Source organism: Megalobrama amblycephala, linkage group LG10, assembly GCF_018812025.1.
Source record: "Megalobrama amblycephala isolate DHTTF-2021 linkage group LG10, ASM1881202v1, whole genome shotgun sequence".
NCBI lineage: Eukaryota > Metazoa > Chordata > Actinopteri > Cypriniformes > Xenocyprididae > Megalobrama > Megalobrama amblycephala.
This window is the reverse complement of record NC_063053.1, coordinates 33,033,213-33,057,154: the sequence shown is the minus strand read 5'-3', so window position 1 is coordinate 33,057,154 and position 23,942 is coordinate 33,033,213. Positions and strand designations below refer to the sequence as shown.

Sequence of the window (23,942 nt, the reverse complement as noted above, 5' to 3'; positions counted from 1 at the left end):
GAGAAACTGATAATAAAACTAAATTGCCTATATAGTTAGCATAGCAAAATAAATAGGATTTCCGGATCTTTTGTTGCTGGTGTCAAAGGCCAAGCGTCCAATCAAAATCAATACAATATTTTGATGCAAATTATTCTCTCACTTGCAATCTAGTCAAATCAGGCAGATACTGTACGTTGCATGACATGCTTGAAAGAAGTTACACAGAGTGAAGGAAAATATGACCCGGACTATATTAAATACTGCTTCACTTACAGCGTGGATAAACATGGTTTGTGCAGACCACAATGTGTTATGTGCTGCGAATTATCATCTGCCGACAGCACGGACCCATTGTAATTCATAAGACATATTATTAACTAAAATAAAGGCGTTCCAAAAAGTCTTGTTAATACTTCTGCATATTGATAAGCCTGCGCAGTTTAAGGTGGCATTGAGTTCAATGTGTTTTTTAATTACTTTTGTACACTAAACAATTTTGTTAAATTCAAGAAGATTAGCAACACTTGATTTACAATTAAGAAACCTAGATCCTAAAGCAACCAGTTTTTCGTATTAAAAAAAGGTCTTAGTTTAATAACTAATTTTTCAGTAGCACTAAAATTCAATAAGTGGAAATATGCTGATACACTCCCTAAATAACCACCTTTTACCCTTCATCTTTACACCTTTTTTAAAAAACCATTTACCTCATAAAAATAGGGTAATGTATCAATCTCCATCAATAATGGAGAAATCTCCTTAGCCAAGAGAAACACCTCTTCACAAAACAGCTCAAATGGCAAACTGAGTGATTCACTTTTATAAATACTAATAACATGAATAATTAATATAAACAGATTTTTGATGCAAAAAATGGCCTGTGGCTAAGTCATCACACTACATGTAAAGTAAATCCCGTACCATAAGAGAAATTATTCTGGCCTTTTATGTCTGTTGTTACTTGCAGGAACATGCTCTAAAGTACGAATAGTATGCATTTTGTACGTATCCTCTGAGACTGCAAAGAAATAAATCTTGCCTATGAGAAAACATCATAAGCAGGCAGTTCATTTCAAGGTACTATAACCTCAGCAAAGTCTATGACATTGTTGCTTACCTGTCTGTCATAGTACCACCTCACACAGCTTACGCTGTGCTCTCATGTCAATTGGTTCAATACTAATTCTGTCATGATATTCTTCAGAGGAGTTCACCACAACAACATCTGTTGTCCTGCACACACTTTGAGCTGTTATGCACTGTGGAAAATAATTCCAATAATTTCTCTGCATGTGAAAATAATCAAGGGCTAAATTAATTACAACAGGTAATTTTTAAAAACAGGTCCACTTTTTAGTCTCTGCATTTCTCGGCTTGTCCTGCATTAGATTACTCCAAAAAAATGACACTGGTTAATTAACATTCCAGTAGACAACAGTTGACTTGTGTCTTGTCTTGTGTATCCTCTCTGTGCATTTTAAATGAAAGAGGAAATCACAAAAACAAGTTTACTGCCACACTTAATTCAAAGGAAGAGACATTACCCTCTCTCACATGTATGCATGTCCCCACCCAGCTATTGCACACACACACACACACACACACACACACACAAAACTTAATATAAACACAAATAACAGGTGATGACAGACAACATCCAAATAACTTACTGTAATGGACATAATCATTCACGCTATATCTTGCAGCCGTTGCGCAAATATTGGCACCCAAACTTCACGTTGGAAAATAAAGCAAACCAAAAGTTTCCCAGTATGCAGCTGCAACGCAGTGCAAGAGCGCAACAAAAACGTTACATTTTACAACACCCTTAGATCGCAAGAAAAACAATAATTATACCTACTTGAGCCAAGGAAACAGTCCGTAAATCTTCGGAAACAGCTTGTGGAAGGCGGACCATCTTCCATGTCTGACCGCAAGCGAGTAATGATAACTCTTGATATGATATGCGTCTAGATTAATGTCGACCCGCTGCTATAAATGAAACGATCCGACCCTGAAACACCGGATGACATCAAAGCGCGTCAAATCTAAAAGACGCTATAGAACGCTGTGTTTTACGCGCACTGATGTATCTATGTCCAGTATGTAGACGCGCCCGGTCCTCTCCTCCTAGTATAATGTTGAAAAATGAAGCCAAGAATCGAGTGGAGCCGGAGAACGGCACTGAGAGCGGCGGCGTTCGCGTATCTCCTCCCCGGCTGCGCCGCACTCTGGCGCAACTGCTCTGCTCCGGACTGCTGTAGTGTTTTCCCACTGCTCGGGGGGGAATGGGGGCGTCATTTCTCAGGGTTGGACATCTTCTTATGTTATAGTGTCGAGGCAGGACGTTGGGGAATTAATATGAAAGCAGTGTGTAAGGACAAATGGGTGTTTATAAGTGCTACCTTCCACTAGAGGCCATTCTTCGCGATAAAGACATGTTGGTGCATTTCGGGTACATACAGTTCGGATTTGTTTCTTTAGCTTCTAGATCTCACAGTCACAGTGAGTATTTTAATACGCGTAATACTGTTTGTGCGTAAAAATCACGCTGTCAGGAGCCATAAACGAGTGCATATATTGCGACGAGGCAGACAGCAGAACTGGGGAAATCAACTGTTTGCTGCTGCGGACTGACGCGCTCTGACGTCAGCACGCGTCAATGATTCTGTGTGTGTGTTTGTGTGTGTGTATGAGAGAGAGAGAGAGAGAGCGTGTGAGAGAGAGAGAAAGAGAAAGAGAAAGAGAAAGAGAGAGAAAGAGAGAGAGAGAGAGAGAGAGCGTGTGTGTGAGAGAGAGAGCGCGCACTCGTGTGTGTGTGTGTTTTGTGGGTTGAGGACAAATCAGTTTTTCGTTTTGGTACAGCTTAGGCCTACTAATAACAAACTACTCTTGCAGAAACGACGTTTTTCCACTCAAAAAAAAAATGTATATTTGCATAAATATATAAACTACGAAATGACCACTGTACCCTCAGATATAGTATTATTTTTTTTAAAACAACATTACAATGAAAACAATGTAAAAAGCTTGTAGTACTGTGGATCTGAAAAGAGCAAAACTTTCATTTTTACGTGATAGTATGCGATTTTGAGATGCAGAACACATGATTTTAAAGTTTGTTTTACAAGAAAATACTATTTTAGTCTTTCTACTTCAAAATCATGTTTAATTCAATGCGTTATTTTCCTGCGTAATTCCTAACACTATAATTCAGTCTAGCAAATTCAGACCATGTGTTAAATAAGCATTTAAGCATAAGATTCTATTTTGTATGCTGACCCATTCAATATAATATTAGCTAATAGAGCATACATTCATAAAACAAAGACAGTAAAGGGAAAACCAAAAATAGGCCAGGACAACAATCAGGGAAGTGGTTAAATCAGTGTTATATAAAAATAGAAAAAAAAGATTGAGTTTTATTTCATTTTTTATCCAGTTTTTAAATACATTTACAATTAAATGTTACTGTATTAAAATAATTTCGCCCTTGGCCTATAATCATACTACATTATATTTTATTTGGTTTTATGTACTTATGTGATTTCTGTGTTTACATTTTTTGTTTGTTTTTGTTTACATTACATTTTTGTGTGAAGTCATAGTGCACAGTTAAGTATGATCATTAGCCTTATATTGTCCAAATTTATCACAGCCAACACAATGTCAAATACAGCACTAATAATAATTAAACTCCATCATGGTTTAATAGCCTTTTGAATATACACACTATATAGATAAAGCATCTCATAAATGCTGTTTTATTCTGTAGCACCTGAAGATGTGTAGCTTTAAGTGCTTCAGACCGAAAGAACAAACATTTAAGATAACTATGCTAAAATATGACAACAACCAGTATACACCGGAATAAAACTGGTTTCCATTTGCCATGCAAAAATTAAATAATGATACAACATCTGTTTTCACTAGTATTGTTTAAATCATTTTAAGTCAATAATGCACTTTCGCCTTCATCTTTGATAAGTTTCAGTTTGTTGCTTCAGTATGGTGTGCACAAGTTTGCAGCTCAGTTCTTTGTAATTATTACAGGAGTTGGGTTTCTTTACCAAAATCCTTTTTTACCCTGAGGTTTATTCAAAGGATTTCCTGTATCATTTTGACGTCCCATTGACGTCTGTTGGGCCCCACACTTTCCAAAACTTAGAAATATTTCTTCATCTGGTGACTGAGCACTCAGACTTTTGAGTCAGTGGAGAAAATAAGTGCATGGTCAGACATGGTTAATCTATAAGACTTGCAGTTAATTTGTTTAAAACATTAGAGAAACTAGTTTGAGAACACAGTTTGAGTGTTTTTGTAATGTGACTCCTGTTTAAACAATTCATTGCTTTTCGGTTGCTTTCCGGATTGTATATCAGTGTGAACATCACTGGAGCAGTTTCTCATGGAGTTCTCCCAAGTTCATAACAAGTCTGCAAGAACTGAATGTCTTTTTGAAGTCACTGTGGGATGGAATACAGTAACATGCTCATTTGCAATCTGATGATTGATCTGTGACTGGCCAACCATCCAGGGGTGAGTTTCCCAATCATTAGCTAACTGTGGTCGCAAGTTCTGTCGTTACCAACATAAATCAATGATTCGGTCTTTCTCAAAACCATAGTTCCAACGAGCATTCGCAAACAGCATCGTAAACTTGTGTGATTGGAATTACAGCTCTCGTCCTGTGGTTAGAAGCATAGTTTCTTGTTAGTATGACACGTGAACTTACATAGATCAAGCTCTTGGGCACAATAAGCAAGCTAACGTGCAGTACATTCATCTATCTTTCATTCCATTTAAAGGGGCTATATGTAGAATTCAGAAACCCTTGTTATTAGCAAAACCGGTGGTCATTAAAGGATTAGTCCACTTTTGAATACACTTTTCCTGATAAATTTACTCACCCCCATGTCATCCAAGATGTTTGTGTCTTTCTTTCGTCAGTCGAAAAGAAATGAAGGCAAATATTCCAGGATTTTTTCTCCATATAGTGGATTTCAATGGCTACCAATGGGTTGAAGGTCCAAATGTCAGTTTCAGTGTAGCTTCAAAGGGCTTTAAACGATACCAGACGAGGAATAAGGGTCTTATCTAGCGAAACGATTGGTCATTTAAAAAAAAATACAACCGTTTATGCTTTATAAACAAAATATCGCCTTGAACGTATTTTCTGTTTCCGCATTCTTCATAACACTTACGCTGAATGTTCTACGCCTTCCCTATTCAACTTACGGAAAAAAACTAAACTGGCGCTGCGTTCGTTCCATAAGTAGAATAAGGAAGGCGTAGGACATTCAGCGTAAGCATTATGAAGAATGCGGAAACGGAAAGTATGTTCAAGGCGTTCTTTTGTTTATAAAGCATAAACGGTTGTATTTTTTTTTTTTTAAATGACCGATCATTTCGCTAGATAAGACCCTTATTCCTCGTCTGGTATCGTTTAAAGCCCTTTGAAGCTGCACTGAAACTGCAATTTGGACCTTCAACCTGTTGGTAGCCATTGAAATCCACTATATGGAGAAAAATCCTGGAATGGTTTCCTCAAAAACCTTAATTTCTTTTCGACTGATGAAAGAAAGACATGAACATCTTGGATGACATGGGGGTGAGTAAATTTATCAGGAAAAGTGTATTAAAAGTGGACTAATCCTTTAAGTGAACTGCAGCCAGCAACTTACAATACAAGAGTGTTGCCAGATTGGATGGTTTTGAATTCGATTGTGCGGGGAAAAATGTATTTGGGCTGTAAAATTTGGGCTGGTTCGGGATCAGTTTGGCGGTTTTCAAAAAATTTTATTTTATAGGCTAATTGGTTAACCATCAAAACCTAAGTGTGCATCTACTCCATCCAATCAGTCATCATGACGTTACTAAACTCACAAGCCCACTGCAGGGTTGGCTGGTGTTGGTGTTGACATCCCCGATGAGTCCGCACTTTTAGCCAATCAAGAGCGATATCAGACAGACAAGATAATTCATGAGTGACAAGTTTTTAGCCAGTGCTCGAAGTGGGCCGGTATCAGTACCAGCACCTTTTATTTTTCCACTTCAAGCACTAGCATGATAAGGGATCAGGATTAGGGATAAATTCTACTGTACAACAGTAATATATTTCTGACACAATTACTTCAAGTTAAACTGAACTTTTATTTTGATGGGTTGCTGTGAAGACTTTCGAGTTTCTGTGAGTTTATGATATGACAATAGATTTTCTCAAATGAAATAAAATTCTTACAAGGTGATTCTGGAGATGGAGTTCATGCATTCATGACCTCATATATTGAGGTGGCAGAGGCTGAAAAACGGCGCGAGCGTCACGCGTGCTTCAATGTGTGTGCGAGTCTAGACATATGCCGATATTCGGTAATACGATTTATCACGATAATGAATATACAACATATTGTTACCGTGGGCACCTAAAAATACTGTGAATAATTATTTATTACGAATTATTCACATTTTTATATTACATTTTAAGAATGCTTTACCTATTAGTTGTATAAAATCCAATCTAATCAAACCGCTGTATGCGGCGTCAAAGAGGCACGTGCACAATGTAACAAAGCCAATGTACATATGAAGCACATGGTAGAATGAGTGGAAGAGACGCGCTGAATGAAAGTGCACGTTCACTCTCTGACAGCAGAGGGCGCTGATGGAACAGCAGAAATGCTGTGGTTACCCCGGAAACCCTGTTAACAAAGCAACTGCACTAGTGAATAGTTTTTAAAATGCTTCAAACAGCTATTCAGTTTTTTGTAATCTCAGTGTTGTTCATCACAACACCAAATACTTAAAGGGATAGTTCACCCAAAAATGAAAAATTGATGTTTATCTGTTTACCCCCAGGGCATCCAAGATGTAGGTGACTTTGTTTCTTCAGTAGAACACAAATGATGATTTTTAACTCCAACCTTTGCCGTCTGTCAGCCGTATAATGTGGGTCAATGGAAACTTCTTTTATAAGAGTAAATAAAACATGCACAGACAAATCCAAATTAAATCCTGCGGCTCATGACAACACACTGATGTCCTAAGACACGAAACGATCGGTTTGTGCGAGAAACCGAACAGTATTTATATCATTTTTTACCTCTAATACACCACTATGTCCACATGCGTTCAGCACTCGTTTAGTGAGGTCTGATTGCGCTCTGACAATGGCAGTGATGTCTCGTACTTATACTTCAATGAGTACTAGACATTACTTCCGTTGTCAATAAACTTATAGCATTTATTAGCATTTAAAATAGCATTTATTAATCTTAGTTAATGTTAATTTCTAGTTAATGTTTATTAACATTACTAAAGTCAAAAGTTGTAATTATTATTTAATGGACCTAAAACTAACAATGATCAGGTTGTATTTAACTAATATTAACAAAAAATAATACCTTCTGTAACAAATGTAGCTATTGCTCATTCTTAATCTTAGTTAATGCATTAACTAACGAGACCTTATATAGTGTTACATGTTGTTCTTTATAATTCTTTTGCACTTTAATCTGCTTGAAACATTTTACTTTATAATTTGTGTACTGCATTATTGTATTTAAATGTTCAGTTTTTTTTTTTTTTTGTTATAAGAAAAAGAGTTCTTAAACCTGTTATACTCTGACAATGTCACACTGTGTACTCACAGGAATACAAAGGAGAACAGGTAAATATCAAAAATCCAAGTTTAATCCAAGTTTAATCCAAGTTTAATCCAAGTTTAATCCAAGTTTAATCCAAGTTTAATCCAAAAGGCAGGCAGGCAGGAAACAACACAACATTATAAGACGGTTGAAACAGGAACTTATATACACACAGGGGAATTAACTGATAACGTGCAGCTGTGAAGATGATTAGTGTCCATAGTAACAAATGAGTGTGCGCAGGTGAGGGGCAGGAGGGTTGCTGGGAAATGGAGTGCTAGTGCTGGTGAACGTGACAGACAACACTTTTTTTGCAACTTATTTCAATATTGTGATAATACCGTATACCGTGATAAAAGCTTTGATACCGTCACATGCCTATGCACATCTATACCATTCATTCACACAGAACGTGCAGGATTCATATTTAAAGTCTTTTTGCGGCTTAATATTCACAGACATTAATCAATTTTATTTAAAGCTGATGTCTGCGATTTTTGGCCCTCTAGTGGTTAATAAACAGAACTGCACGCGTCTTGCGGAAGAACATTGTAGCCGGAGCTACTTTTCTCTGTGTATGTCTATGGCGAGTCACGCAGTTACTGTGATACTCTGCGGCGGGTCCTACCAGTCTGGTCTGAAATAGTCCAAATATAAACACTTATTATAAGTGTACCATAATGATTCAGGATAAGACAAAAACACGGTTTGGAAAATGGATTCATGTTGTATATTCTCATTATATAATTTTTGTACATTTTTAACACAAAAAAAGTTGCGGACTGCAGCTTTAAGTGTACAGACCTACTTTTTATTTATTCATCAAAACTATGACAAATTCCGTGACAATCCGCGTTATGCAGTAAATTCTGTTTTTATGACTGGATTCTGGGATTCCGTCCGTGTTTCTCGCGTCGTAGAAATCATAGGGCCCTGTGATTTCAATCCTTTTTGTCTTTTGTTGTTTGATTAACATTAAAACACAGACAGCAGCACAGCAGGAATATTAGATTATGGATTAATCTTGGATTATGTAACAGACATTATACAGCTCAGTGCCTTCATGCAGTTAATTAATAAACCATCGGTTTGTTATATTGGCCTTTTACATGCTATAGCCGACATGCCGATGGTTATAAATTGATCAAAAATTGGCCGATAAATATCGGCGGTAGGGCTGGGCGATATATCGCATGACATTGTCACGCGCATTTCATGAGTAAAGCCGGTTCACTGATTACCGCTAAATCGACATCACCTGCTTTCAAATGCAGCGGCATTTAATAGACAGAGCCGTAGATCACTGATAAGCTACGCAATATCGCGTTCATTATCGAAGGCGATTCATCTGCGATATGAACGCGATATTGCGTGGCTTTTCAGTGATCTACGGCTCTGGCTATTAAATGCCGCTGCATTTGAAAGCAGGTGATGTCGATTTAGCGGTAATCAGGGAACCGGCTTTACTGACGAAATGCGCGTGACAATCTCATGCGATATATCGCCCAGCCCTAATCGGCGGCCGATACACCGGTGCATCTCTAGTTTAAACGTCGGAGGTTCGATCATGTTACTGCAGTTTCAGGAAACAGTCGTGACTAGCTAAAGTCACAATGAAATCAAAATATTTAATTCTTGTTTTTTTAAGGAATATTGCAGTATTTATTATAAATTATGTATCCGTACACATCCTAATTTTTCTTAAAATTAATGTGCACTCATAATCTTTAATTAAAATAATCTCCCCTGCCTCTTGCAACATCTTCTCTTCTCTGATGATGTGTTTACTAGCACGAGGGCGGGACAACAATCCAACTTCTGTTTCATGCTGACTTTAATTTCTCCAATGATGCAGTGTAATACAGTGGTTAAGCAGCAAGATACATTGTACAGGACTGCTAGATAGTCTCTAGCATCCTTGCAGCCCAACATAGGACAAGCGGTTTGGAAAATGGATGGATGATTGTATGTTAATTAATAGCTGTACAGAAAGGTGTCCTAATCAATTTCCTCTCTGACATTATGAAGGAACACAATCCATTTAAACTTACATAAACTGGGTCATTCAAATCAGAGATCCTGTGCCTGTATGATTTGACATACAGCAGCTCTCTAGTTCACCACTTCATCGCTTTTACCATGCAACCACACTGTAAATAGTTGTGTATACCCTGGCAGAGCGAATTACAGGGTAATAACCATATGAAGGAACCTGCCCTGTAACACAGTAAGACGCCACATCAGAGAAGACCAACAGTGACGTGGGTGGGGAGCTCAGGGCTGATGAATGCTGATCCATTAAGAAAATGTAAAGCAGAAATGTCAGTCAGGACTTTGTGGACAAGACATAAAAAGAGTAATTTTACAGCTACCTCTTTTTTCCCATTCTAACCACCCAGTGTTTAGAGCCTGGAGGCAGAGGAAATATTCACAGACCAGACTGTGGTTATTATGTCATGCGGCTTTTAGGGATTTCCTAAGCTCTGTATGTTCAAGTGGTATTACTCTCAACATCAACGAGCTTAGAGGTGCTGGAAATGAAGATGTGTATGTATCAGATGTTTATTGGCATCCTGTGACAGAACGATTTTGTCTCAAATGTAAAATTTTGTATAATATAGTTTCTTGCTTAAGTATTAACTGTTTTATTTATCCAAAAGTATTTTGTCACTGAAATCCAGTGTTATGATTCTGGTCACAGGCCAGAAAGATTATGTGAAACATGAGCACCAATTTTCTTTTGCAAATGAGTGAATGTGGTTGTGATGATGTGACATGGGCATGGCAAAAGCTTAGCTTATGAATATTATTCATGTTACACTTAAATATTTTACTGTTGCGATAAATAAATAACCTATATGACCTACTGATCCAGAGATCAGGCCATTTCTAAACCTATCTTCATTCATCTGTATTTTTTGTCAGTTTTCTCAGAAGAGACTTATTTTAAATGTGTACATTTTCACAAAATGTGTTGATTTGCATTATTAAGATACATTCATCTGAGTAGTTTAGCACTGTTTACTAATACCTTCTGGGTAAAACTTTGTCTAGTTTTGTTGGCTCCACCCACTGGCCATCAAATTCTTCAGCCTACTGCTTTCTGCACAATGCACAATATTTTCTGTATATTGACTACCATTTTTTACAGTACAATACGTGAAACTGTATGCAGTATATGCAATGATAAATCTTTTTAAAAAGTGTTCCAATACTGTCACCATATCCTCACAGCATTGCATTATTAATTCAGCAAGTTGTATTCATGTCTTAAATAAATATTTATAAATATTATATTGCACTTTTAATTTTATTGAACAATGTCATAATCTTTGGCAGTCAAATCATGAGTAAAGGATAATGTAAAAAAAAAAAAAAAAAGAAAAAAAAGTGCCCGACTACTTCTAGGTAACATTCTTTATTGAAAATGGAAGGTGAAATCATGCACATTGCATTAGTTTTGCACACACGCAAACATTATTGTGAAAGTGATTCAAAACCATCTTCACAAAATGGATCATAATCATAAACATAAAATAAATAATAAAACTGTTGTGCAAAAACTTATGAAATACATTAATTTGTTTCAGTCAGTGCAATTTAAAAATGCAATACTTGCAAACAATGGCACATTAACCAAAACTACATATTAATTTATGGTCATTTAAGTTATATATAAGGTATATATATATCTTGGCATAGTGATTGACAACAACCTAAGTTTTGAAGCAAATGTATCGATGACTTTATTTTATAAGTCCTTTATTGAATCAGTGTTTTCTTTTTGCCTTGTAGCTTGATTTGGCAATCTTACATCGAGAAATAGGAATAGGTTGAATAGCCTTAAGGTGGCAGGAAAAGTTACAGGAGTAAGTCAAATTTAGTTTTAAAGGGTAGGTAACACACACTGTTTCTGCCTCTCATGTTAATTTTGAGTACCTATAGTAGGTAGTATTGCATCCTTCATATCTCCGAAAAGTCTTTATTTTTATCATATTTATAAAAAATAGATACGCTATACAGAGTCTTTCTGAAAAAAGCAGAGCTCCTGGAGGCATGCCTGTCGTGGGCAGAGCTAAAGAGTCACGAGTGTGCGCAGCTCTTGCGATCGTCTGCAAGCTGCAACATCATTATAAATAAAAAGGGAACAAAAATTTTTACAGACATTTAATGCAGTTTTACTCACCGCCTGCGATCTGCAAATCCAGCATCGAACTGGGACTTGTTTACAAAGCATTCATCACCGAAATTCCGGGAACAAACAAACATACGTGCACAACTCCATTGCTGACCTGGAAAAACAAACTTCATCAACTGTTCCCTTAAAGGATTTGAAATGAAAACTAGGTGTATATAACTTTCTTGTTCCTAATGAACATAATTGAAGAAATATTAATAAATATCCTGATGCATCCGAGCTTTAAAATGGCAGCGAATAAGGTTCACGAGTATGAGCTGAAAAAAAAGCTTCCATCGTCATCCATCCATCATAAATATGTGCTCCACGCGGCTCAGGAGGGTTAATAAAGGCCTTCTGAAGTGAAGCGATGCGTTTGGGTAAAAAAATATCCATATTTAAACAAGTTATGAAGTCAAATATCGAGCTTCCACCAGACCACCTTCCGTATACACGTTACGAAGAAAGTGTAAACTGGCATCACGTCAGTTACACTTTTTCCGTAAGTTGAACAGGGAAGGCACAACAGGGAAGGCACATTTGAAAAATGCAAAACAGAAGCATTTTCACTATTCGGCTGCTTACACAACACTGCTTTCAACTAAAAATGTAAAACTTTTCATGCGATTTGGCCGTTCATTTACATGACAATGGCATTTGGGTGCCTGAAAACGTAAACCTTTAAAAATGGGTTTCAAAGAAGTGTGCCACACGAGTCCTGAAAAGTGAGGCCAAAGCGTCTCAATTTCCCCCGAGTGGCCAAAATAGGTCATAAACCCCACCCTCTCCATGATATGTAATGGGACACGAGACAAACTAAACAATCAAATTACACTTTAAACATTTTTTTCCAAAGACCATTTCTGTCATTTTAGGCAGATTTTATCACTGATGTTAGTTCAAGTGTTTGTTCTATAAATAGGTTTGGTTTCAGTTAGTTATTTGATGCTATAAAAATGGGGGTGAGACGTAATGATTGACAGCTGATATTGACAACTTCTCTGAGTGAAGAAGTCACTGAGGCACCAACAGACTTTTCTCTGGATTTTCGTGAGGAGAATGGAGCTTTAACTTTAATTTCTACATTTCCAAAACTGTTTATTTCACACCGACATAATGAGTTGTTCTAAGTGTGGGCGGGACCTTGGTATTGCGGCTCTACTTCGCGCTCACTACTGCGCAGACTCCAAATTCACTATGCGCAGACTCAAGACTCAAGATGTCAGCGCCGTATTGGCACACTGGCAGTCTCAGATACTACAATGGAAGAAAGTGAAGGTGTGTTGTCCATCTTTTTTTACAGTCTATGGTTTCAAAGTGCAAGTTTTTGAAAATTGTCTGTGTGTAAATAACAAAAACGCAAATCTGTGAAAATGAGACGTCATGCACATGCGTATTACATGTTCAGTTTTTATCGCGTTTTTAGCGCGTACCTTCAGACATTTGGATGCCACTGTATGTATGATCTCATGTTACATTTTGTTCATCTATAATTCTGTAAATATAAAAATTCATTTTGTTTACTTTTTCAAGCATTACTTCAGAGAAGATATAAATATGGTGCAGTCTGTTAAACTAATTGAGAATTCTCTGTACTCTTTAATAAGCAATGTTCGAAATGCCACCTATAGAAATGTTTATAAGATATTCCAACCTTAATGATGCAATGACAAAACATTTAAGGACTTATTGATAATTAAATGGATGAACTACACAACAATGATTTTCCTCATCCTCTCATTCTAATTTAAATTCCAATTCAACATCCTGTAGACAATTCAATTCAAATGCACACTCTGAATATTGCACAAGCCCTCTTTACAGATACACCCACATGCACATGTACTTAAAACCCACAACCACAACACATGATTTTGAACTCCACCTCTACGTACTGCTGTGCAAGGTTACAGGCTTCTATACTGCAATCTTTAAACACACACACACACACATTCTCTCTTTCTTTAAACGTCTGCTGTGACAATCCACAGGACAGCCGGGCCATTGACGTCAGAGACAGGCCTATGAAAGAAAATGAGTCCCTAGAGGCTTGAGGGAACTTATACTCATCTTCACAGCTAGTAACTATTTCAACAACGATGATAAGAGGCACGCATTTAGCCCCTATTTACACAGCGCCTGAAAAGAAAACCCCAGAATGCATCCAGACTATAATGACATGCATGACAGTGCTTTCATACACAAACCATTTGTGGTTTTCATATTATTATGTTCTAGATCATGACTGTAATTTTTCCCTGGACAGTTTTGTCTTTTTTAAATAAGCTCCACGTTGCTGCCTGTGTCATTCATGTTGTCCTTTGTGCAACAAAGGAAGAGCAATACTAGATAATCAGCAAATACAGATAAAAACCCAGTTTAAAAAAAAAAATGTGTATATCTAGTACTGCATGTAATTCTGAAGCCATTCAATCTCAGTGATCATTGGTTAAATGAGATTCACTGACGTACCGCTGATGCATATTGAGATTAGAGTGACGTTAGGGCAGCGTTATAGTGTTGCGTGAGCAGTGCCGTAAAGAGAATATGAGCGGAAGGTGCCACAGTAGCAGAGCACGGGGGGAGACACCACATTCATCTCTGTCGGCCCACCGTCATTAAACTGATCTAGGACAGGACTAGCTTCAGCATTTATACACTATGAAATCTTCCATTCCTGAACAAAAAATAATTTGGTTTTAAATATTTGACACATTCAATATGATTGGTTCATTTTCCTTTTTCTTGGGGTTGGGCTCTGCTGACTAGGGCCAGTAAGCATCTGCCTAGCAACCACCAAGAATCCCCTAGCATCTGCATGAGTTTTGGAAACACTGACAGTGTGAAACTTTGCAAAACTGACACTGTTACTGAACTAAACTGAATCAATATTGATCTAAATTGAGCTGAATAATGACACTATTGTCTTCAGTAGAGCAGCTTTACTGCTGAAATTGAATTAGTTTCAGATGTTCATAATTATAATAATTTTCAACATTAACACTGTTATTTTCCTGTTTATTACTGTGAAGCTGCGCTTTGAAACAATCTGTGTATGAAGTGTTATATAAATATGTAGCCCTCCTTTTTTGGGTGAAGTCACCATAAAGTCAAAATTGACGATTCCTTTTTATGGAATATTGCAGTATTTATTATAGATGATTTATCCGTGCACATTTTTTTAATTCATGTGCCCTCGTAAACTTTAATCAAAATATCTTTGCACTGAGCAAACAGATTTTAATAATTATCAGATTTTAATATATTTATAATATATAAAAATTATATAGGCTTTTTTAAAACTTTCTTTACTATTTATTTACATATTTATACAAATCCACAGAATATGTTGTCCAAATATTTTGGTCGATTTGAGAACATTTCTATGCAGCTGAGCATTTAGTCTGCACAGCATAGATGGACAACAAGTAGAATCCACATATAGACCTCATGTATCCCTGACCCTTTTCAGCATTGCGCTCATTGTGTTCTGTATTCTGGTTTGTATTTCCACAGCATGAAGGTAAGACCTTATGGATTTATGAATGAATGTGAAAGTAAAAGTGACATTTGAAGGCCAAGTATAGTAACCCATACTTGTAATTTGTCATCTGCATTTGACCCATCCAGTTAGTTCACACACATTAAGAGTAGTGAGTAATGAACAAACACACTGCAATCTGTGGACACACACACACACACACACACACACACACACACACACACACACACACACACACACACACAGAGCAATTGGCAGCAATTTTTGCTGTGGTGCTCAGGGAGCAATTGGGGGTAAGGTGCCTTGTTCAAGGGCACCTCAGTCATTTCCTGCCAGTATTAAGACTCGAACCTGCACCATTCGGGTTACTAGCCTGACTCTCTAACCCTTAGGCCACAACTGCCCAATCATGAATTGCTCGTTTTAAAATCTTCCTAGTCTACTGAATTTTGTTGTGACATCTGCTTCAAAAATTAGAATGCTCATATGATAACATTCGTTAACTCTACAATAAGTAAATCCACTTCACCAGCTGACTACTCTTCCACAGCAATGCCATAAAAAATATACAGAGCTATCGCAAAAACTAAAGTTCAAACACAAAATTCTAAAGATGGCTGCACGCTTGTTTCTCTGGTGCATACGGTAATAATTCTTATTTCAAAGTTTCTTTATGTTCATAATATTAATAAAGCTTGTACGTCCACAAGGTGCCAATTATTGTACCATGGCCTATTGTTTTGCAGGCCCTCTGCCCTCCTCCTTTTGGAGATCAGGACCAGGAAAAGCTATATATATATATATATATATATATATATATATATATATATATATATATACAGCTTTTTGTACCTTGTGGACATACACATACACTTTTAATGTGGAAGGGGAAAGCCTTGCAGAAAAACGATCTTGAAGAAACTCTAATACTGAGCCAACCTGGCAGTTAACTGGATCCAACTGTCGCATTCTGCACCAAGAAGTGAAAACTCTCCACTTCAAGGCATAATGTTTCCTTGTGGAGGGAGCTCTGGAGTGAAGTATGGTCTCAACAACCTCAGTTAAGAGACCCACAGGTTCCATATCTCGGGGCAGGGGTGAAGGACTATGCCTCCCGCCTGAGACAAAAGGTCCCACCTGATCGGAATCTCCAGGGGAGAGCCATCGAGGAGGGACACTAGGTCCGAGAACTATTCGACTCGACCAGTATGGCATTACTATAAGTAGGCTTACTCTGTCCCGCCGGACCTTCTCCATAACTCCTGGGAACAGAGTAATCACAGACGTGGCCTTGGCTATGTCTGTACCACAGCATCCGGGGGGCTGGGTATGTTAGGGAAAACCAAAGTGGACAGTACGTCGTATCCTGAGACACGAACAGATCCACTTCTGCTTAGTCTCCATTCCCCAGGCCTCAGCCAATGTCTCGACAGGATGTCTGCTCCTACATCCTGGTACCCAGGGATGTATACCGCTCTCAGAGAGAGCACCACAGGAGGATCTGGTGTGCCAGTTTGCATAGTGGATGCAAACACAGACTCTCCTGGTGATTTATGTAAGAGACCGCTGATGTGTTGTCTGTGTGAACAACAACATTATGGCCCCTTATTTCTGGGAGGGAGTACTTCAATGCCATGAAAACAGCCATAATCTCCAGGCAATTTATATGGCACGAAAGATGATGACTCCTCCAAAGACCCTGAGCTGAGCGGCCCTCCATTACCATTCCCCAGCCTGTGAGAGAAGCATCTGTCGTGAGCGTAACGCGATGACAATGAGCTCCTAACACAGGAGCCTGGGACAGGAACCAAAGTTCCCTCCATATAACCAAGGCGTGCAGACACCGGCGTGTGATGTTGATCATACGGAGTGGGTTGACCCTTGGGGAAAACCCTTTGGTCCTGAGCCACCACTGCAAGGGTCTCATATACAGCAGGCCAAAAGGTATCATGTTGGACGCAGCTGCCATCAGAGCCAACAGTCTCTGAAACTGTTTCACAGTGAGTGACTGGCCTAGCTGTATCTGTTTTATGGCTGTAAGGATTGTAGAAACATGAGCAGGCGAAAGTACAGATTGCATCGTTACTGATCATCTATTAGATCTATTGTGACAAACCAGTCCTTGGATCTCATTTGAGTCACGATCTGCTTCAACGTCAACATTTTGAACTTGAGCTTCTTGACTGAACGATTCAGAAGACAAAGATCTAAAATAGGATGCAACCCTCCATTTTTTTGTGAACAGTGAAGTACCAACTTTAGAACCCGAACTCTCTGTCGGATAGCAGAACCCGTTCTATTGCTGCTTTTGCTAATAGGGACTTTACCTCTTGTTCCATCACCAGAGCCCGCCACTTCCTGTCATACGGGTACAAATGAACGGCATGCAGACGCACTCACACAGGTTTGTGCTGAGGAGCCAAGAGCGTGTCCCGGTCGGTCAGCGCTGTGGCAGGAGGGACACAACGTCTTATTCCCTCCATCAGGGAATGGAGGTTACACAAGTAAACAAAAGGTTCCCTATCTGTTGTGTCGAATGACGACACTAGGGGTGTCCCTATGGAAAACACCACAGCACTGACATTTCTGTTCTTTAATTTTTTTGGGGGAAGATATCAACAGCTGATGCAGACCAAGGCTGCATTTCTCAAAAGCATTGTGAGCTAAGTTGATCATAGAGACCATTGGTGCCAATTGGAGCATTGAGGAAGCACTCTTCCTCCCAGATGGGAGAAAGAAACTACAGAGACCACAGCCTACCCAAATGGGTGGTTAGTATGTGGAGAATACATCACATGGACTTACCCATGTGGAAAGAAGTCCTTGTGGTAGGTCCAACTTGAAAAGCGAGGGACAACTACAAATGCAGTGATTGGCAGCAGAGACGGAGCCTTGCCTAGGGGAGGACACAAGTTTACCAACAGGGAAACCATATCATAGACAATATGCAACAGGGACTCAATACATATGAAGCACCTAGCTCCAGTACACAGGCTGACCTGATAGGGGCATGCATTCATGAGTACTGGGCCTGGCATTGAATTATTCCACCAAATTCAGCTGCCACAGGGTACTAAAAGTTTAAGATACATCCAAGGTTCGCCGGTCTGGAAACTCACAAGGATGAAAAAGCGCATGTTGTCACCTCAGGGAGAGGAAAGGCGCTGTGTACAAGGGGAGCATCAAGCCCGTTGCCCCGCAGTTTACCTGCTCATACCTAACAACACACAGGATGAAATTGGATCAACTTGGAGATTGTAAAATTTTGCAAAGAATTTTGCTAGGTGTCACCCAGCCTGCTGCTCTGCAAATGTCTGTTAGAGAGTTGCCGTTGGCTAACACCCAGGAGAATGACACAGTCTTCGTGGAGTGTGCTTGAACTCCAAAGGGGCACGGCATATTCCCTTATGCTTGATAAGCCAAGGTTATAGCATCCACTATTCAGTGGATCAACATCTGTTTGGAGACAGCCTTCCCCTTCTGCTGATCCCCGAAACAGTCAAAGAGCTGCTCCAAGCTTCTGAAGCTCTGCATGTGGTCCAGACAAATGCGCAAAGTGCGTACTAGACACAGCAATGATAAGGCTGGATTTGCCTCATCTTGAGGCAGCACTTGCAAGTTTAGCACATGGTGTCCAGGAGCCCAAAGCTGCGTGCCCATTGCATACAGTGGACCAGCCCTTCTTAGACGTGACCACAACATGCCTGGACACTTGTTCTAAGGGAACCCCTGCCCATAGAATTGCAAGGTCTGTCCAAGAGCTGAAAGCACGGCAACAGATTGATTGCCAAGTGATGTGTCCTGCACCACTATGCCAATCTTGGGACTTGAGCCTGAAGCCAGTGCTAAAGCGGTCTCATATGCATCAACCTAAGCTGCGTAACTGCGCCAACACCATATGCCCCAGGCGCCTCTGAAATTGTTTCATTGGAACCGCTATCTTCCCCTTGAATGCCATCATGCTCGTTTGTCACAGTGACCAAGTCCAACTCCATCCCAAGAAAACAGATACTCTGCACACCTGAGGTGTTTGAGCACCAGGTCCCTGTGCTCAAATAATAAATCCTGAGAGTAAGCTAGAATCAGATAGTCATTGAGATAATTGATAATGCGAATGCCCACTTCCCTTAACTGGGTTGTAACCTCTGCAACCTTTGTAAAGATGTGAGGTGACAGGGACAGCCTGAAGGAAAGGACCTTGTACTGATATGTCTGACACTCAAAAGCAAACCGAAGAAACGGTCTATGTCAAGGAGAGATTGAGACATGAAAGTACGTGTCCTTCAGGTCTATTGCTGCAAACCAATCCTGTTGGCGAACGCACATCAGAATGCACTTCTGTGTCAACATCATGAATGGGAGCCTGTTGCAGGGTCCGATTCAAAACCTGAAGCCCACTGCCTTTTTTGGTATGATGAATTAAAGGCTGTAAAACCCCTTCTTCATCTTGGCAGGAGAAACAGGCTCTTTTGCATCATTCACCAAGAGGACTGCAATTTCCGCACACAGAACAGGGACATCCTTGCCTGCCACTGAGGTAAAGATGATGCCATTGAACCTGGGCAAGCGCCTCGTGAACTAAATCGTGTAGCCAAGTCTGATTGTCCTAATGATCCACCGCAATGGGTTGGGAAGAGCTAGCCAGGCTCCCAAACTCTGAGCCAGAGATACCAGAGGAATAACCATTTTTGACATACCTGTGGTAGGGTGGAGATGTGGAGCAATGGCCGTCATGCCAGGAAGCTGTGGGTCCCGATCTCGTGGCTGTGGGTGTATTGGAACACATATCTTGCTCCGTGAACCCCAACAGGAACCAGTCAGTGGCAGGTGAAGAATCTTCACATCCTTGAAATGCACCATGCTGACCTGTGTGGGGTTCTAAGCGTGCTGTAGCTGGATGTGAGGATGCAAGAAGTTTGTCTCCATCATGACCCAGGGAACGTGGAAACTGCTCTTTTTTTTTTTTTTTGAAAATTGCTTTTTGTCAGCGTCCCTCATCTCAGCAAGGTTTAGCCAGAGATGGCATTTCAGGGGCACGAACATGGACATCGTCTGGCCGAGAGACCACGCCGTGACCTTAGTTGGCTCAGCATGGCATGCAGGTTGGAGGCAGCCTGTCCTGCAGCACTGTAAGCCTTCGCAGTCAGAGACGAAGTGACCTTGATTTTGCCAGATGGCAGCACTCTGCGGGCACAGGTGCACTGCAACTGCATGCTCCACCTGGGGAATCTCTGTGTACCCCCTGGCTGCCCCACCGTCAAGGCAGAGAAGCTTGTGAAGTGTGACTGGGCAGTAAAAGGTGCCCTCCACAATTTTGTGAGCTCCTCGTGCATTTCCAGGAAGACCCCAGAAACCAATCATCCAACTGTGAGTGCTCAGGACAGGGTGGAGGAATCCACTCTAATCCAATGCCTGCAGCAGCCTGGGCAAGCATGGCTGCCAACTCGGCGTCACACACTCAGACTGAGCCACCGCACCTGAGGGTGGGAGCTCAGTCGAGTTTTCTGCGTCAGAAGGCTCTAGCGCACCCCCCGATGATATTATCGACAGCTCGTCCTCATCTGAAGCCCAAATGAAAGTCTGTGTGCATCATGAGACGCAACCAGGAACACCACCAGATGCAACATGCAAGAGGAGTGGGAGGTCCATGGGGACTCACCCAGCAGAAACACTCTCACTGTAGCTCTCGTGTTGTCCTGAGCTATAGCCGCAGTGTGGGTAGCAGCTGAGGTTTCTCCCTTTCTTACCAGAAAAGAGAGATGTGACCACAGCGTTACCATGGTCATGCTCTCACAACTTTATTTTATCTAACGATTAATGTTTTTTTTTTGTATAGGTTACCTCTATAAATATTTGAGATGTTTGATGCCACTATTTTAATAAGTTACAAGAAAACTTATGTGTTATTCTATTTTCTGCTAATAAACTATATTCTAAAATATGATTAATGAAACCTCTGGTTTCTCCAGACTTCAGTCATTGTCAGGATACTCTTCAAGCTGACAGCATTATCAAATTATATACTATGATAAATATCAATATTGTTCAATTTGGGAAAAAAAATATGATCGTATTTTTAGGCATATCACCCAGCCCTAGATGGAACTGCAGCTCTTGTCCATAGTTAAATACAAATAAATATTTATATAAAAATATTTCTATTTTATCTTTTTTCTTGTGCTGCTGGAAAGTACAAATCCTAAGTGATCGTTGCTCACTAACTTAAAGCCAAAGAAAATAAGAAAGGGCATCACAGACAAAGGAGGGGGACCTTGCCTCTCCCATTTTAAAGAGCTTCTGTATTTTTCTGTACAGAATCTCCCAGAATATTGTATCAGTGGTCGGAAGGCAAAAAAGCAGAGGCTGATTTCTTGGATTTCACCTCAGTAATGAGAATTTTGTCACACCAATAAAGCCATTAAGTTCAGCAGATACCCAAACCCACACATGTCCGTGATGGCTAAATGTCAGACAATTCTCATAATCAATCAGCCCAGAACACCTGACACAGTTTTCCCTAAACATTACCTTTCTACGTCATTGTGACTCTCTAAAGACAATTTGGAGGACGACACACACACTTACTCTCTCGCATATGACATCCACTGAGACCAGTGACCTGGAATTTCAGAGAGGCCGTTCTGAACCTGAATCATTGCCCTCATTAACTCCAAGAGCTGATTATGATGATAAATATGACACACGTCACTATCTCCTGGGCTCTCGTGAAGGGGGGGAAAAAAGAATAAAAAAAAAAAAAAAACAAGCACGGATTTAGGCACTATATATTCCACACTGTGGTCTACTGACGTCAGAGAGGGATGTCTAAAAGGGCTTGCTGTGCTATAACATCAAAGCTTGCACAATTACGGCTACACACATTCTCTTTCTTCACACTTCTTCCTAAGTGTGTGTGACATTAAACCAAGCACACGTAACACACCCCTGTTCTCTGAAACGCACAGTATGTGCTTTTCATGTCTTCCAATCCTCTTAAGAATTCATTAACAGTTTTGGATCGTATGACAGTCACAGAACCACACACTTAGATTACTTAATTTGAATAAACTGATTTTTTTGATCATATTTATTAATATAATAAATAAATATAACTAGTAAATAAAAATACTGTTATGAAAACATAATAAAGAATACTTCAATTTAATATAATTTTTAACACAAATGTTTAGTACAAATTATTTTCTATGTTTTTTAAAGAAATCTCTTACACTCAGCAAGGCTGCATTTATTTATCAAAAGCACAGTAAAACAGTAATACTGTGAAATATTATTACAGTTAAAAATAATTGTTTTTAATACATTTTAAAATCATTTATTCCTTATTCTTATGATGGCAAAGCTGAATTTTCAGCATCATTACTCCAGTCTTCAGTGTCAAATGATCCTTCAGAAATCATTCTAATATGCTGATTTTATGCTCCAGAAATATTTTTTATATTTTTTTCAGGATTATTTGATGAATAGAAAGTTCAAATGAAGAGCATTTATTTGAAACAAAAACAATTTTGTGACAATTTTAAAATCTTTACAGTCAGTTTAATGCATTCTTGCTAAATAAGAATATTAATTTCTTTAAAAAAAAAAAACTTACTTGACCCCAAGTTATTTCACTGTTTTATGTGGTACATGTGTCCATGTGAGCTTTATGTGCTCAGTAATTTCATTATATAATATGTCAGAGGCTTCAAAGGATGGATGCTAGCATAACCTCTATTCTCTTAATCATTCTCTTTATCAACTCTCTTTTTTTCTCAATTTAAAAAATAGAAAAAACAGCTTGCATGCTCGCTACAAATCTTCAAGAGGAAGAGTTTGAGTCTGTCAGCACTCAGCACTGTACGTACTGCACAAAATCATCCATTTCAACCCCCACTTAACGTCTGCAGCACCGCTTGACACACGAGTGATGTCATACTGCCTGTCAGGGTCCTTCCTGCCTGCTTACAGGATATTTTGTGTATGCATAAGGGCTCTGAACAAAGACGTTATATGGCCTCCTGTGTCTCTCTAATGCTGCCTCACAAACCCCTGGAAAGTACATGCCATTCTCATGGAAGTGTGCCGTTTTCTGTGCTTAAAACAAACTTGGGTCGCAGAGCAATCTCAGAATAATGCATTTGTTCTGCAGTGGTGAACAGTCTCCATCTAATTTGAATTCCTCATGAAATTAGGCCAGCACAATAATTGCAAGGAAAATACACACAGATAATGACTGTCCTGTTAATGCCATTAGGTGTTTCTTCAAATATGGGCACTTTTATGTTCCATGGGGTCATCTTGGAAACTTTTTACCATGCCTTCAGCATTTATTTTTGCTACTTTTTAAAATATAATATAAAATATAAAATATTATTATTATTATTATTTTACCACAGACCCAGACATTTAATCTTAAAATATAGAGAAATAGTTTTTTACATTGTGAAAGCTATGATAATCTAAACAAAATGTGGAATACTTGGATTAACTTAAATTTTTAAACAAACTGCCCCAAAGTTGTGGCATCATCATTCATAAAACAAGGCATGTTATGAGTAAAAATGCTAAGAAAATTCACTGTAAATATCACTTGTGAACATAATATATATTTGTGTGTGTGTGTGTGTGTCCTTTCCAG

The 23,942-nt window shown here is 39.1% G+C and overlaps 1 protein-coding gene across 5 annotated transcripts in view; it reads right to left on the bottom strand.

Annotated features, from left to right (window-relative positions):
• Nucleotides 1-23,942, bottom strand: part of pde10a (phosphodiesterase 10A) — a 145,718-nt gene that overhangs the window by 111,989 nt on the left and 9,787 nt on the right. The window contains exon 1 of one of the 5 annotated variants that reach the window (XM_048205810.1): nt 1,844-2,621. The exons of the other annotated variants lie outside the window; for them this stretch is intronic. Coding sequence (XP_048061767.1) covers nt 1,844-1,907 — 64 coding nt within the window. The 5' untranslated portion in view covers nt 1,908-2,621. Of the gene's footprint in view, nt 1-1,843; nt 2,622-23,942 lie in introns of those variants that run through there. 5 annotated transcript variants of the gene reach the window in all.